Source organism: Phascolarctos cinereus, unplaced genomic scaffold, assembly GCF_003287225.1.
Source record: "Phascolarctos cinereus isolate Bilbo 61053 unplaced genomic scaffold, phaCin_HiC Scaffold_4;HRSCAF=312, whole genome shotgun sequence".
In the NCBI taxonomy this organism is placed as follows: Eukaryota; Metazoa; Chordata; class Mammalia; order Diprotodontia; family Phascolarctidae; genus Phascolarctos; species Phascolarctos cinereus.
Window position 1 is genome coordinate 88,554,928 of NW_027555847.1, and position 14,428 is coordinate 88,569,355.

The following is a 14,428-nucleotide window of genomic DNA, read 5'->3' on the forward strand; positions in this document are numbered from 1 at the left end:
GCCGCCCTACGGCTCTGGCCCCGTCTGCACCTCGTCCCCTCCCACAGCTAAGCGGCCCGTCGTCTTACGAGTCCCACACAAAGTCTGGGCCGCTTGAAGTCTTTCACTTTTTATTTGGCCGCTTTAGGACCTCGGGGGTCCGCACGCAATAGCACACAAAAGGAAGGGGCAGGAGGCGGAGGCGGGCCCACGACGGCCTGCAGGGATTTCCTGGGCTGGGAACTCCGAGGGTCCAGGCCGGACCAACAGCCCATGCCCATGGATTAGGGCAGTATTAGATGTGATGCCCCTGCCTTCGAGCCACACGAAGTCCATCCGACCGGGAATTCCCAGGGCTGGGAATCATGTCTCTCCTTCAAAAGGGGGTAGATCAAAAGACTGGAAACTCCAACCACAACCAAAAATAAGATAGACATCTTGACACTTTTTTTAAAAAGAGTTTTAAGTACCTTTACTTTAAAGTACTCCTTTCTCCCTTCCACAAAACTGCTCTCACTCAGCTCGAGTTGAGCCCTGCCAGTAGTGAAGATGGCGGTTGGCAGCAGTCTGGACTCAACCAGAGTGTGGTGCAAACGTGTCATTTCTGTCTTTGTGCCGTTCTTAATCATTTACAGTTTATGAGCTAACGCCCAGGCTTCCACAATTCGACTTGAGAGGAGCCTTTTTTGTGCTGACCAGCATTCTTGCAGGAGACGGCACAAGTAAAAGGTCTAAAGGATTTCTTGATTCTTCTCAGATGGGGCAATCCTAAGCTGCCCCTTCTTTCATAGGCTTATATCAACTATGGTCTTTTCCACTGCTGGTCAGTCACCACAAAACGTTCTCACAAGAGAGCGAGGAATCTATCTAGGTGGAGAAACAAAGAGAGGCCTCTTTGGTTTAGTTCTTCTGAAGGATTTGTAATGTGCATTTGTGTGTGTGAAGGGGGTTGAGAAGCAGAGGGAAAAAATACACTCACACCAGAATGAACCCCCGATTAGCTGCAGAAGTATTTGCATATATCAGTGTATGAGGCATGGCTGTACACAAGTCACCAATTGCATGTGTATGATAAGATATAACAGAGATAACAGAGAGATGGCAATGAAGCAAAAGGTGCAGTGAGTGTCCCAATTTAGGAAGGGTTACAGGCAAAGTGCATTTTCTGAAGAATTCTCCTAGTATGTAGCAAGCACCTCTGAGATTGCAAACAGGAAGTCGTTCTTCAGGAAGTGCCCCCAGGACCTACCTAGACTGTCAGTTCCCCACTGCTCACAAAGAATACAAGAGTTTAAATGAAAAAAAAAACAAAAACCACTTCATTCCACAAAATGGAACAAAATTGTTACTATTGCACTTTAAAAGTTTCCCTTTTTCCCCAATAATTTATACTTCGGCATGATTAAAGCCTATTGTCCCCTGAGAAGAAACCATTGCTACGTGCCCATATATGGTATCATTTCCCCACCCTGCTGTAGGTAAGGCTCCTGGTCCTGGCTCTGTCATCAAAACGCACTGTGACCTTGGGCAAGTCACTGCTTCCTTAGTCTTGCGCCTTCCTCTGTAAAATGAGAGGACCAGATGAACTGATTTCTAAGGTCCTGTTCAGCTCTGATGTGACTGTTTCTCTTCCACGTGAGCCCGGCCCAGGGTTGAACCCTGAGCATCAGGAAGTCTGGCCTGTGAATCAGAAGCATGCTGAGGCTTAACTGAGGGTGGCAGTATTCCTTGCAGTGGGAAGATCTGAACACCTACCTTGGCCCTGTCAGAATAGTGCAACAACAAAAACAAAAAGGAGAATTTCCCTCAGGCATCCAAGTTCCTAGGGAAACTTGGGAATTAGCCAGTATTCCCCCCAATCCCAACCCTGAGCTCTTAAGCACCAAATCAGCTTTCTTTCCTGGTGACAATGACATTTCTACAAATAACTTAAGGGCTTAAATTCTCCTCAACTACAGGGTGTGAAGGTGAGAACTAGACTCTGGCCTGTTTCCCTCCTTCCAGACACAGGAAGGACTTAAGCCAGACTTCAAACTTTCCCTTTCCTCCACCAGGAGGCTGCTGTCCTCCACATGAACTTCCCTCTTCCTCAGCCACAGCCTGGCCTGTACGAGGGAGCTACTAACTCCTGGAGGATTTCTATGGAGATGTGGGAACAAACAGCCACACCTCCAGGGCAGCCACCAGAAGCCCCACATACATACATGGGTTGAACTCACTCGGACTCCAAGTAAATCCCTTCTTTTCTGAAAATCCTTTCAGGCCCTTTTTTCCTGGAGAAATTCCACGGACACAGGGCAGTAGGGCTCCTCTGGGTGCTCATGGTGGCCCCACTTCCTCACCAATTCATCATTCTGACTACCCCAAGCCTGATACCTCAGACGTCATCTTAGAGCCTCATGAACGAGGGGAATGAGACCCCCCCCCAGGCGCCGGGGAGCCTTCCTGGCAGACAAGGCAAAGAACCATCAGCTTCCCGTTAAAGCAAACAGCGTGGAGGCTCCCACGAGTGTCACTGCAGAAGCTGCGCCAGGTCCGTCGGTGGCTGTCTCTGACCTCACGCCCACCATCAGAGCTCTACGTGCACATTCTTGTAGGACTTGTCCACTGTCCACTCAGTCTGGGCCTCCAGCTCCTCCTGGGCATAACGAGCCATCTCCTGATGGAACTGGATCTGGCGACTCTTGCTGGGGTCTACGTTGATCCAGTTGTTAGCTATCCATTTGGTTCCCTGGGTGACCAGACAGCCACCATGCAATGAATATTCATCCAATTCTCCTACCCAACCTACAGAAAGAGGGAGAAAGATTAAACAATAAGCCACCCACCAGAAAGAGCTTGGATAGGGAAGAGCTCATAACAGAGCCATCTCGAGAAAGGACTAGGATCCAGGCTTGTCTAGGCTCTGAAAGTGATTCTTCCATTTGCAAAAGAGATCTGGGCCATATACAACCTCAATTTTTGTCTCCAGCCCTGGTCTCCCTTCTGAGCTCCAAAACTCACACCTCCGACTTCCTAGCAGGACATCCTTCCCTGGATATCTCCACTGGTACCTCAAATTCAACATGCCCCAAACTGAGCTACTCTTTTCCTCTAAACTACCAGCTCCTACTGACCTGATCAAACTGTTCGGGGAAGCTCCACTCGGTCTCTCCTGTTCATACCCTTGGATTATCCTCTTCTGGTTCCTCTTCCTTGCTCCTTCCATATTCAATCAGTCTATGCCACCTTGACAGCATTCCTGGCCTCCATTCTATTGTACTTTTTATGAATTGACTTGCCCCATTTATAAACTCCTTGAGAGCAAGGACTCTTTTTTCCTTCTTTGTAGTTTTACCTCCAGTACACAGTGAAGAGCCTGTACACGCTGAGTACTTAAAAAATGCTTGTGGCTTAGCTGCCTATGCTCGAGTACAGGGCCTTGTTGCTGTTCAGTCTGTCCAACTCTTCATGACCCCATGAGGTTTTTCTTGGTCAAGATAATAGAGTGATTTGTCATTTCCTTCTCCAGCGGATTAAGGCAAACAGAGCTTACGTGACCTGATCAGAGTCATATAGCTAGTAAGTATCTGAGGCCAGATTTGAACTCAGGTCTTCCTGACTCCAGGCCCATTGCTCTATCCACTGAACTACCGTATCATCCACTTATACTATCATAGTATAGTATAATATACTATTATACTGGACTGGACTGAGTAAAGCTCAAATGTCTTTGCTCAGTACCCAAGGTCCTAAATCTGCTGCTACCCTACATTTCCAAACTTATCTCATATTACCACCTCCCTGACCTGCCAACTGTCCTGTTCCTTGTTCATATTTCTCATACTGTGCCCCAACCTATTTTAATAGCCCCTCCCCCAAGATACTAAGGGAGAATGTCAGATAGAGTGACTATTAGGTAGTTCTGTTGAGTTATTTTTCTTTGTTACAAAGAAGGGTTTGATAGGGGAGAGGGAGGGACAGTGGTATAGACCTAGAAATAACTGTGATGTAAAAATAAAAGCTATTAATAAAACACTTTTTTTAAAAGTAAAAAAAAATAGCCCCTCCCCCAATCCTATATGAGGACCGGTTTACCTGAATTCCTATCCATCCTTTGAATCCAAATGCAAATGTCATCATCTCCATAAAGCTTGCTCTGATCTCCTATAGTATTTCTCCAATGATGCTGAGAAGAACCCTAAAACACCCTAAGCTTTTTTTTTAAGTGAACATACATCTTTTGTTAATAGGCATTAAAAAGAATCATTTTAGAGGATTTTACGACAAGGGTTCTGCCAAAGTTTTGTTTAAAAATTAAAGGATCCTGTGAAAAAGTTTGAGAACCACTTTCCTATAGTATGTACTACAATCATTTATCTATGTATCACGTTCCCCCTATAAGTTAACAAGGGCAAAGGACATGTCTTACACATTATTTTTAGACTGGGTCTATCTTGTTCAGACTAAAAGTACAGCAACCACTCATGGGCTCAATGCCCAGACTAATTAGTACAGAGGCAGTTAGCCCCACTGCCTGCCTCTCAAAATTCCTGAAACTCAAGGAATCCATCAGCCTCAGCCTGATCAAGGAGCAGGGATTACAGATATGCATACTCCCTGACCCCTGACATGAGCATTCCAAATTTTCTCTCTTAGTTCCAGGCACAGTGGTCTGTATACAATAAGATGTTCACCGAATTGAAGATACTGTTTATTCTATTTAGGTTGCCTTCTCCACCCTCCACTACTCTTCTCCCTAGCCAAACCTTACCAACCCTTCAAGGCCCACCTCCCATCCTATCTCCTTCAAGAAGTCTCTGGGATTACACCAGCTTGGACTGATCTCTCCTTCCTTTGGGATCTGCTTGAACTTGACTCTACCATTCATGATGTTTAGAGCTAGTATAGACTTAAATCATCTAATTCAACTAGCTCGTGATGCTGGGGATCAAAGAGTCTCAGAAAGGGGAACTTTTCCAAGGCTACACAGGTAGAAAGTGTTTTCCAATTCATTTTTGGTCTTCTTATACATCATTTCATTATTACCTAATATTTCCACTTGTAAGTATATCTTGTTTCCCCAACTATGCTACAAGCTTTTTGAGACTAAAGACTGTAACTTCCACCCTTCATAGCACAAAGGATAGAGCTGAAATTGAGGTCCTTTCATTCACAACACTCCAGTGTCAGTCCTTAGGCCACGTGGCTGTGGGACTGACAAAGGGCAGCTACGAAAGGGTCAAGTGGGACCTTCGTGGAAATTGGGAAAGCTCAGAAAGAGAGAGTTTGGTGAGGAGGTAAAGGGGGTAAGGGAAGGGAATATCATGGAGAGATTTTCCAGTTCAGACATGTTTCATTTAAGGTGATGAGAGGACACTAACGCTTTGAAACCTAGAATGTTAGAGCTGAAAAGGGCCTGAGGGGAACATTTTGTTTCACTTCCTCAAATCCAGGCCAGAAGATGAAGTGACTAACAAGCAGTTCTCAAAGGAATTCTGGGGCCACAGCTTCACAGCCCTGAAGAGGCTAATGTGCTAATGTCTCTAAAATCCCAATGAGGGCATCTAAAGAGAAGAGCACCTCCACAAGGACCTGTGCTCATTTCCTGAGGAAGCACACCTTTTCTGCCCACTAAAGCCACAGTGGTGGGGGCACTGTACCTTGCCCATCAGACAGGTAGTTGTACCAGAAGACGGCTGTGCCTTGCCGAGGCTTCACTCTCAGGTTCCCCTTGTCACAGTGTTTCCTGGTGTCTCGGAGATCAATGTCATTCTGGATCAGGGACTGCAAGTGGCACAGCAAGTAGTAAGTGTTTGTGCTGCCAACATAGGAAGAGCCTAAGAAAGAGGCGAGGCACGGGTGGGTATTTCTAACTCCTACCTCTGGTCAAATTTCCCCACCCCTGAGCCCGGCAGAAAGCCAGATTTGGATAGATCCCCAATACCACCTCCTTTAGTTGCCAAGGCAGCGCCTGAAGGATCAATGCAGGAAAACTCATCACTAAAAGCACAGTGATTCTTCCCTACCCCCAACTCATTAGAAAAAGCCAGTCCCTGCCATTCCAGGAAGCTACACAGGAAGAAGCAGAGGAGGACATATCCGCTGAAGCCCTGACCCAGGTCACACTGGGTCAGTTGCTATTCCTGTTCTTCAGGTCAAGTTGACCATGGCCTTCACCCTCTCTCCGGAGGTTATCCAGCCAATTTCAGAGAGGGCCATGCTGGCAAAAGTATGCACAACAAGGGGAAGCAATTGGGCTGCGACACTTATTCCCTTACCAGCTCATCATAGGTCCTGTTATCTGCCACGGGGAAGGTTGTCTCCCCACCACCAGTGACATTGTTCAGGTAAAACAGCACAGTCACGTAGCTATTAGGCGGAAAGTGGAAAGACGGCAGTTAGGATCTCAGAGTCAAAATCAAAGGCCTCACAGTCCGCCAGACGCAGCGCAAAACGAGGGCGGCAAATTGTTAGTCCCCACCCCCACCCAAAGCTAGGCCTCCCAGCTGCTCGTTTCATTAATTAAGGCACAGGGTACAGAACAAGTGAGGTTCAAGTCCTGCTGTCTGAGCCAGGGAAGACCATATCCAGAGTGTGAGGACCAATTCCAGCTGTCCCAAACAAAGGCAGCTGGGATGGCGGAGGGCATGGAAACCATGCTATATGAGTACTGGTTACAGAAATTGGGGAGGTTAAGCTTCACCAGGGAAAAAAAAAGCTGTGGGGAGTGGGGCAGAGGTAGGGGCAAGAATAGATAGAAGATAGATTCCTATCTTCCAATATCCGAAAGGCAATCATGTGGGGAAAAAAGGATTAGACTTTGTTTTGCTTGGCCTGAAAGGGCAAAAACTAAGCACAAGTTGCAAAGTGATAGATCTCAGCTTGATAAGAAGAACTTCCTAATAATTAAAGCAGCCCAAAGGTAAATATCCCATTTAACCAAAGTATATTGAGAATCTACTCTATGCAAGGCCTAGAGAGGCACAGTAAGCACACTGGATGGAGAACTGGCTAGAGAATGGAAATCATCCAGGTTCAAATTCCACCCAGGCAACTCTCTGAAATAAGTTACCTAACATTTATTGATCAACATTAGTAGAATTCCCTCACCTGGAATTCTAGCTGTGGTTAGATGTCCTCTTATTGGGACATTGTAGGAAGGACTTCTACTCTGGGAGGGATTAAACTAGATGAACTTTGAAGGCCATTCTAGCCCTGCATTCTACAAATATACCATCAACTTCAGCAGGAATAAGGATAGGACTAGTCAGCTACCCTTGTGTGTCCGGTCTGTGTTGCACTAGGCACCAGAGGGATAATATTACAAGACTTGGAGGTTCCCAAAGTGGGTGATACCGCCCCTGGGGGTGTTGGAACAACTGGGGGGAACGGACAGTAGCAGCTTGGGGTGCAAGTGGGGGGTGTTGAATAAAAATAAGGGGGTAGAGGAAGCATAAGGAAAGAGAAGAAAATTTTGAAAAATCGTCCATACATGTTTCATTTGTTGGGAACAGAGTTAAAGTCATTGTGATTACATTATTTTCCAAATAAACACACAAAATGCAAGTTATGACTGATCACTGGTCAAGTCTGCTGACAGGTCTTAACAAGGAAGTGTTGGCAGGCGAGCATGTAGAGCATTGTCAGGAAGTCTAGCAGGAATTGGCAGGAATAAGTGTGTGTAATGAATGACTTGTTTACAATACAATACTATACAGTTACATGTTGCAATATTGTGCCATCAAAATTTTAATGCAGGAAAAAACCACACAAATTTATATTAAATTACTAAATTTAAGATATATCATTTTTAAAAAAAACTTTTTTTTTTGAAATGATGCAAAATTTTTAAAAACCATCAAAGAGTTAAAGAAAGTAGATTTCCAGGGGGTCACTGAGCAACTTTTTAAAAAAGGGGCAGTAGGTCAAATAAGTTTAGGAACCTCTGCTATAAAAGGGTAAGGAGGGGCAGCTAGGTGGCGCAACAGATAGAACACTCGGCCTGGAGTCAGGAAGATCAGAGTTCAAATCTGGTCTCGGACACTTACTAGCTGTGTGACCATGGCACCGTGTTTGCCTCAGTTTCCTCATCTGGAAAATGAGTTGGAGAAGGAACTGGCAAGCCACTCCAGTATTTTTGCCCAAAAAAACCCCCAAAACAAACAAACAAAAAAACCCAAATGGGGTCACAAAAAGTCAGACACCACTGGAAAATGACTGAACAACCACCACCACAAAGGCTAAGGGGACCTGGGAGTAAAACAGCAACTTAATGGGCACTTCCAGAGGTTCAGTTCTGAAAGCCCACAGATACTTTAGTAGGGCAAAACGCTCAAGGTTACCCCTGCTGCTATTAACAAAAATCAGTCTTGTAAAAGGTGAAGATCTCCTTAAAACTGCTGGAAATATGAGACTGGACAATGTCAGATTTGAGAGGCCAAGGCTGAAGAATCATTCACTTAGAAGGGAGAGTTGTAGCCATGAGACCAGATGAGTTCAACAGCATAGACAGGATAGAATGCTCTTCTGTCAGGGACACCTATGGGTAACTATAAGAAATGCTTAGCTTGGAGAATAGGAAGACCAGCAGAGATCTTGAATTGCTGCATGGCACTGAACTGTTTCAGTTAACTTAATCCAAATTCCTCCAGCTTCAGCCTCAGGTTACTCCACTGCTCTCCTTTTCTTAAGTTAAGGAAGGAGAGAAGAAAAAGGAAATAAGATCTTGAGAATCAAATATTCTAGAAATTCTAATTTTTCTTTTAAACAATACATTTTTGTTGATATCCATCATCTACATTTTCTACTGCATTTCACCTCCTCCCAGAGAGCCATCCCTTATAATAAAGAAAGTAAAAGACAGCTCAGCAAAATCAATCACAACCTATGGAAAGAGTCTGCTATATGCAATATTCTACACCCCTGGTATTCTTCAAAGAAAAGAGGGAGATGTCTCTTTTTCTTTTCAAACTGACCAAGCAATCTATTTAAATTTAGGATCCTGATGGGGGGAAACTGTAAACAAATGGAACAGAGAAGACTTCAGAAAATGAGGAGGAGCAGCTAGGTGGCGCAGTGCATAGAGCACTGGCCCTGGAGTCAGGAGGACCTGAGTTCAAATCTGGCCTCAGACCAGACACTTGACACTCACTAACTGTGTGACTCTGGGCAAGTCACTTAACCCCAATTGCCTCACCAAAAAAAAAAAATTAGGAGAATTAAGGAAGTAGAAGTTTGGTAGTATCATATGCTGTAGAAAGGTCTCTGAAAATGACGACTGAGAGAAGGATTTTGCAAGGAGGGAGTAATTATTGACCTCTGAGACTGGTTACAGTAGAATCATAGAGATGAGAATCAGATGGCAAGGGGTTAAAAAGGGAGTAAGTGAATAACATATAAAGACCTTACATTTGAGTTTTAAAGCAAAGGGAAAGGGGGCAGCTAGGTGGTGCAGTGGATAACACACCAGCCCTGAAGTCAGGAGAACCTGAGTTCAAACCCAGCCTCAGACCAAATGTATGACCCTGGGCAAGTTACTTAACCCCAATTGCCTAAAAATAATAAAACAAAAAAATAAAGCAAAGGGAAGGAGAGACAGACCAATTGCTAGATGAGTTATAAGGGCCAAGTGAGAGAGAGAGAGAGAGAGAGAGAGAGAGGGAGTGTGTGTGTGTGTGTGTGTATATATAATATATATATGTGTCCTTTTAAAATAGTGAAAACTGGTATGTTCGAAGACAGAAGAAAAGGAACCCATAAAAAAGAAATTAAGAAAGAGAAAAGATAACTATGAGAGGAAGAACACAGAAGAGATGGGGGAGGAAGGGAGAGCTGAAAAGAATGAAAAATCACAGACTGGGATGAAAATGAGTATATTATGAGGGAACTTATTCCAGATGAGCTAAGTCTTCTCTGTGAAAGAGGGGCTAAAACCATTCCATGGGAGTGAAATGGGAAGGAAGAAGTCAGAGATGAATGCTGGACAGCATATGTTAGAGTCAATGACTCAGGAACAAAAGAAGATGATTGTTAAGAATCAGTCAGCACCAGAATGGAAGGCGGACAGCTGGACTCTATAATGGACGGCATCTGAATTCCTACTTTGTCCAGCTTACCACACCCTCGTTCCCAAATCTAGTCCCAGAGATTCAAAGAATTTTAAAGCTGGATGGGATCTCAGAGATCAACAAGTCCAATCCCCTCATTTTTCAGATGAGGAAATTGAAGCCCAGAGAGGGCGATTTGTGTCAGATCACCCAGCTGGTTAGTGGCACAGTGGAGACTAAAGCCCAGTTTTGCCTCCCTCCCAGTATACCATCTTTCTATTATTCTGCAAGGCGAGGGAGACGTCCTTACCGACAGGAAGTTTCAAAGGGTGACGTTTCATTAGCGATGAGCTTTGTATGACTGCAAGCTGTTTCTGGGAACACAGGCCCACTGTCCATGTGGGCATGGTAGTGGCCGCCCTGGTCATACCGGACCACCTGCATAGGCTCACTATGTTCCACAATCTCTCTCGGCAGACGAGTGAGACGGAGCACCCTGGCAGAGAAAGCACAGCAGAGCAGAGTGTGGTGAGGTCCTGAGGGTCCCCCTGCTGTCTCCGTATATGGAGACCTGACCTCCTTCAAGAGCACCCAGGAAAACGCCCAGGAAGAGAGATGTGCACCCTCAGGGCTCTCCCAGCATTGGGCTGACAGTAGGGTGGGTATGCTGTCTTCAGAGTGGAACATTTCTGGATGGACCTTCTTATCCTCCCCAGCCAAGCCTTTCCAAAGCTAGTATACCCTGAGAAGCCATGGAAATGGCACAGAGGGATGCACCACTTCCTCCAGAGGTGACCTTGGGCAAGTCTCCTCACCTCTCGGGACTTTATTGGGTTAGATGGCCTAGAAGACCCTTCCAGCTCTAAATTTAGAGCTACCTTAGAGCCAGTGTGGCCATCCTTGGGAGGCAGGCAAGGTATTCTGACACATATACTCTGGGGACCCCAAGATCTGTGCATCATGCCCCTTCCATGTTCCCCATGGGGGAAACCCAACAAAAGAGATTTATTCACATGACAGAAAATAACTTGACCAAGACAAACCATGCCTATAATGCCCCAGGTGGTCTTCATTCTTGGGTCATTCTGAGCCCCCAGCAGAAAAGATCCCATATGCTGGGAGATAGAAGATCCCCAAAATGATCAGGAATCCAGGAGTTAGGAATCTTTTAGGATAGATACCTCCTTCCAACTCCAAACTGGAATGAATCTGAGTTAATGGCAACTCCCTCAGTAGATTACATTCCAAATCCCACCAGCACAGAGAAAATAGCTCAGTGGGAAAGAGCGAGATTAGATTTCCATTAAGATTGGCCCCTGCTCTCAGACCACTCAGTCCATCTGGAGAACTTCTCTACAGAGCTAAGGAAGCACCATCCTTCCACTTCTAAACTACCCATTCACACCAGGAAAGGACCTAGGGAAAAGGGCGGCAGCAGGAGGAAATCCACCAGAAGAGATCCTTACTGCTAATTAACTGAAGACAAACAGTCAAACCATTTTTAATTCCAATTGTATCTAGTTAGCCCCTAATTAGAGTTTATTTGTTTTAATTTAACACTTATCACCTGCCTTTCAATTCATTACAATCCAATTTTAACCAATGTCCCATTTAATATCTCATTAACTAGAGCTTGCTAAATCAATTCAATACATTCCTTGCCTTCCCAAAACTTCCTAGTCTTCCTCCAGTCTAGTTAAATACAAAGTTAGGTCCTCAGGAAGGAGGAGCTTTGACACAGAGCCTAAGCCAGACCCATCCCCCCCCCACCATGTACAGAAGGGGCACATGATGGGACTCAGCTGCTGCTAGTAACAGGTCTCTGGCGTTGTGTCCACCCCCAGGCCCACATTGGCCCCAATTGTTCAGAACCAGAGCTGCTACGAGGAAGAGCAAGGTCCTCCTCCCTTCCCAGCCTAATCCAAGACTAGGTGTGGATGGCACCTCTTTCCAAGGGTGGGCTTATGGAAATGAAGCTGTTCAGGAAGGAATCCCTCCCGGAAGGCAGCTCTGGGTGCCCTAAGTCACCCCACCCTCCCGGCCCTATTCTGAGAGTCCTATAACCATTTCAACTCAGCACGGGGCTAGGGGCTTGGGAGGGGGGCATGGCAGTTTCCCCTCTTAAATAGATCTTCCTCGGTTTCTAATTTGTCTCTCTACAAAAAGCCTTTCTCAAAAAGCTTGGGACCCAGAAGCCCTGGACTAGTTGGGTGACCCTGAGCAGATGGTTTACCCTCTCTGAGACTCAGTTTTCTCTTCTGTAAAATAGGGATATAAATATTTGCTTTACCTACCTCACACGGTTGTTGTGAGGGAGGTTCTTTGCTCAACTAAGATGTTGGCAAAGTGTTACACCATAAAAAAGTGCATTATCATTCTTTTCATAGGCAGAGGCCTTTCTATTAAACGTTCACAAGCATGTCTCACCACAGAACTTGAGAAAGCAACAACTTCTTTCTTTTGAAGGACCCTAGAAGAACCCTCCTTCTCTAGCCTGGCAGACAGCCTCTCAGACAAGCCTTTCTTACACTCCTCCTGCAGCAGTAAGAGCCATGCCCACTCACAAGATTATCTTGGTCTGAACAGGGTAGGGGGTGGCTCAGCACCTAGGCCAACAATCATGCTCGACTTTGTTCCTAGCCCCACTTTGAGCACCAGGAAGCCAGGCATTGGGATAAGTGAGATGCCAAGCCAAGTCCCTTCCACCTCTACTGGTATCTTTCTTCTCTCTGCCATGCACCAGGCTTCCTCTCCCACTGCCCGCAGGAGCGTGCAGCTGTCCTCAGGCCTCACCTCTGCCGGATGGATCTCATGACCTGATGGGCGCCCTCGCCCTGGTACAGCCAAGTGTGCTGGCTGTTGCGCACCAGGTCGCTCACCTTCACCTTCTGACTCCCCATGTACTTGTGGAAGTCCCTGAGGTGTAACTGCTTAAACTCCTCCAAACTCAGCACACCTGTGGAGAGCGAAGAGTGGAGACCGTTGTTGGTACCAAGGATGCTGGGGATATCCTCCCCAACACACTGCCCCATCCCCAGGATCCAAGGCTATCTGGTGGGGGCATTTCTTTGTAGCCCCAGTGCTTAGCACGGTGCCTGGCACATACTAAGTGACTTGTTGCCTGACTGAGATCAAACTACAGCTGGAACGTGGTAGACTCTGGGCACCACATTTTAGGAGAGATATGGCCAAGATAGGGCATCTTCAGAACAGGGTGGCCAAGAGGATGCCAAACCACGGCTTACAGGCAATGTTTAACTTGGAGACGAATACTTCAGGGATACATGATTTCTGTCTTCAAGTATTTAAAGGGCTGCCCTATGGAGGCAAGAGGAAATATTCTGTGGGGCTCCAGAGAGCAGAACTGGGACCAATGTGGGGAAATGTACATGGAGGCAGATTTTGGCTTAATATAAGGAATGAATAACATATACCTTTCTGAATATAACAACTTTCTTTTTTGGGGGGGGAATAGGGGTTAAATGACTTGCCCAGGGTCACACAGCCAGTAAGCATTATGTGTCTGAGGCCTGATTTGAACCCAGGTCTTCCTGAATCCAGGGCTGGTGCTCTATCCACTGTGCCACCTAGCTGCCCCAATATAACAACTTTCTAACAAAGCTGGCCAATAGTGGAACAGATTGTCTGATGAGATAATGAATTCTCCAACATTGGAAGTGTTTAAGTAGAAGCTGAATGACTACCTGTCAGGAAAAAAATGAAAAATGTAGAAGGAACTTTTGCAGAGTAGATGGTTGCACCAGATAACCTATGAGGTCCCTTCCAACTTTAAAATTCTAGGATTTGTAAATCTCCCTCTACTGTAGCAGCATGCATATACTGGGTGCAATAACCTTTGAATCCACAGCCTAAATAACCTTTTGTCCAAAAAAATTACGCCAATGAGGAGAGATGACTACAGGTCACTAGGACAAGGGGAGGTTACCCAGAATGGCCTTTTCAGGGATGAAATCTGTGTGTCTAATAGCCAGCCTGACCTGAAAGAAGGGCCCAGCATGCTTTCTAAGGGCTGAGTGTGACAGCTGAGCATCCAAACAAGGAGGACCAGACGTCATGGCCAATCAGGGCTGGACACCCTTGGCTTCCACCTCTCGAAGGGGGCCAAACAGGAATCCGCAAGTGTTAGTACCTACCGGAAATCCCACCCATGCTGGAGACACCATCCTTGGTACTACCTGTCCAACTGCAGCCCTTTTAGAAAGCATGTTTTCTTGGGGGGAAAAAACCACCCAAATAAGATGTTTTCCTGAGGTTTCTCACTTCTTTGTTTGCTTTATTTTTAGCAGAAGTTAAATAGGTTGCAATCACCTCTGGGACTAATTTGTATGTCTGAGTTCAGTGTTTCTACCTTAACTCTATCTCCCTTGCCTCAAAGAGGGAAACAAAAAAAACCCTAATAG

The 14,428-nt window shown here is 45.7% G+C and overlaps 1 protein-coding gene across 1 annotated transcript in view; it reads right to left on the reverse strand.

Moving 5' to 3' along the window:
• Positions 1-93: 93 nt before the first annotated feature.
• Positions 94-14,428, reverse strand: part of P4HTM (prolyl 4-hydroxylase, transmembrane) — a 33,522-nt gene continuing 19,187 nt past the window's right edge. Inside the window, exons 5-9 of the mRNA XM_020999320.2 lie at positions 12,801-12,963; positions 10,318-10,503; positions 6,240-6,330; positions 5,622-5,745; positions 94-2,766 (exon numbers count right to left, since the gene is read on the reverse strand). Coding sequence (XP_020854979.1) covers positions 2,549-2,766; positions 5,622-5,745; positions 6,240-6,330; positions 10,318-10,503; positions 12,801-12,963 — 782 coding nt within the window. The 3' untranslated portion in view covers positions 94-2,548. The remainder of the gene's footprint in view (positions 2,767-5,621; positions 5,746-6,239; positions 6,331-10,317; positions 10,504-12,800; positions 12,964-14,428) is intronic.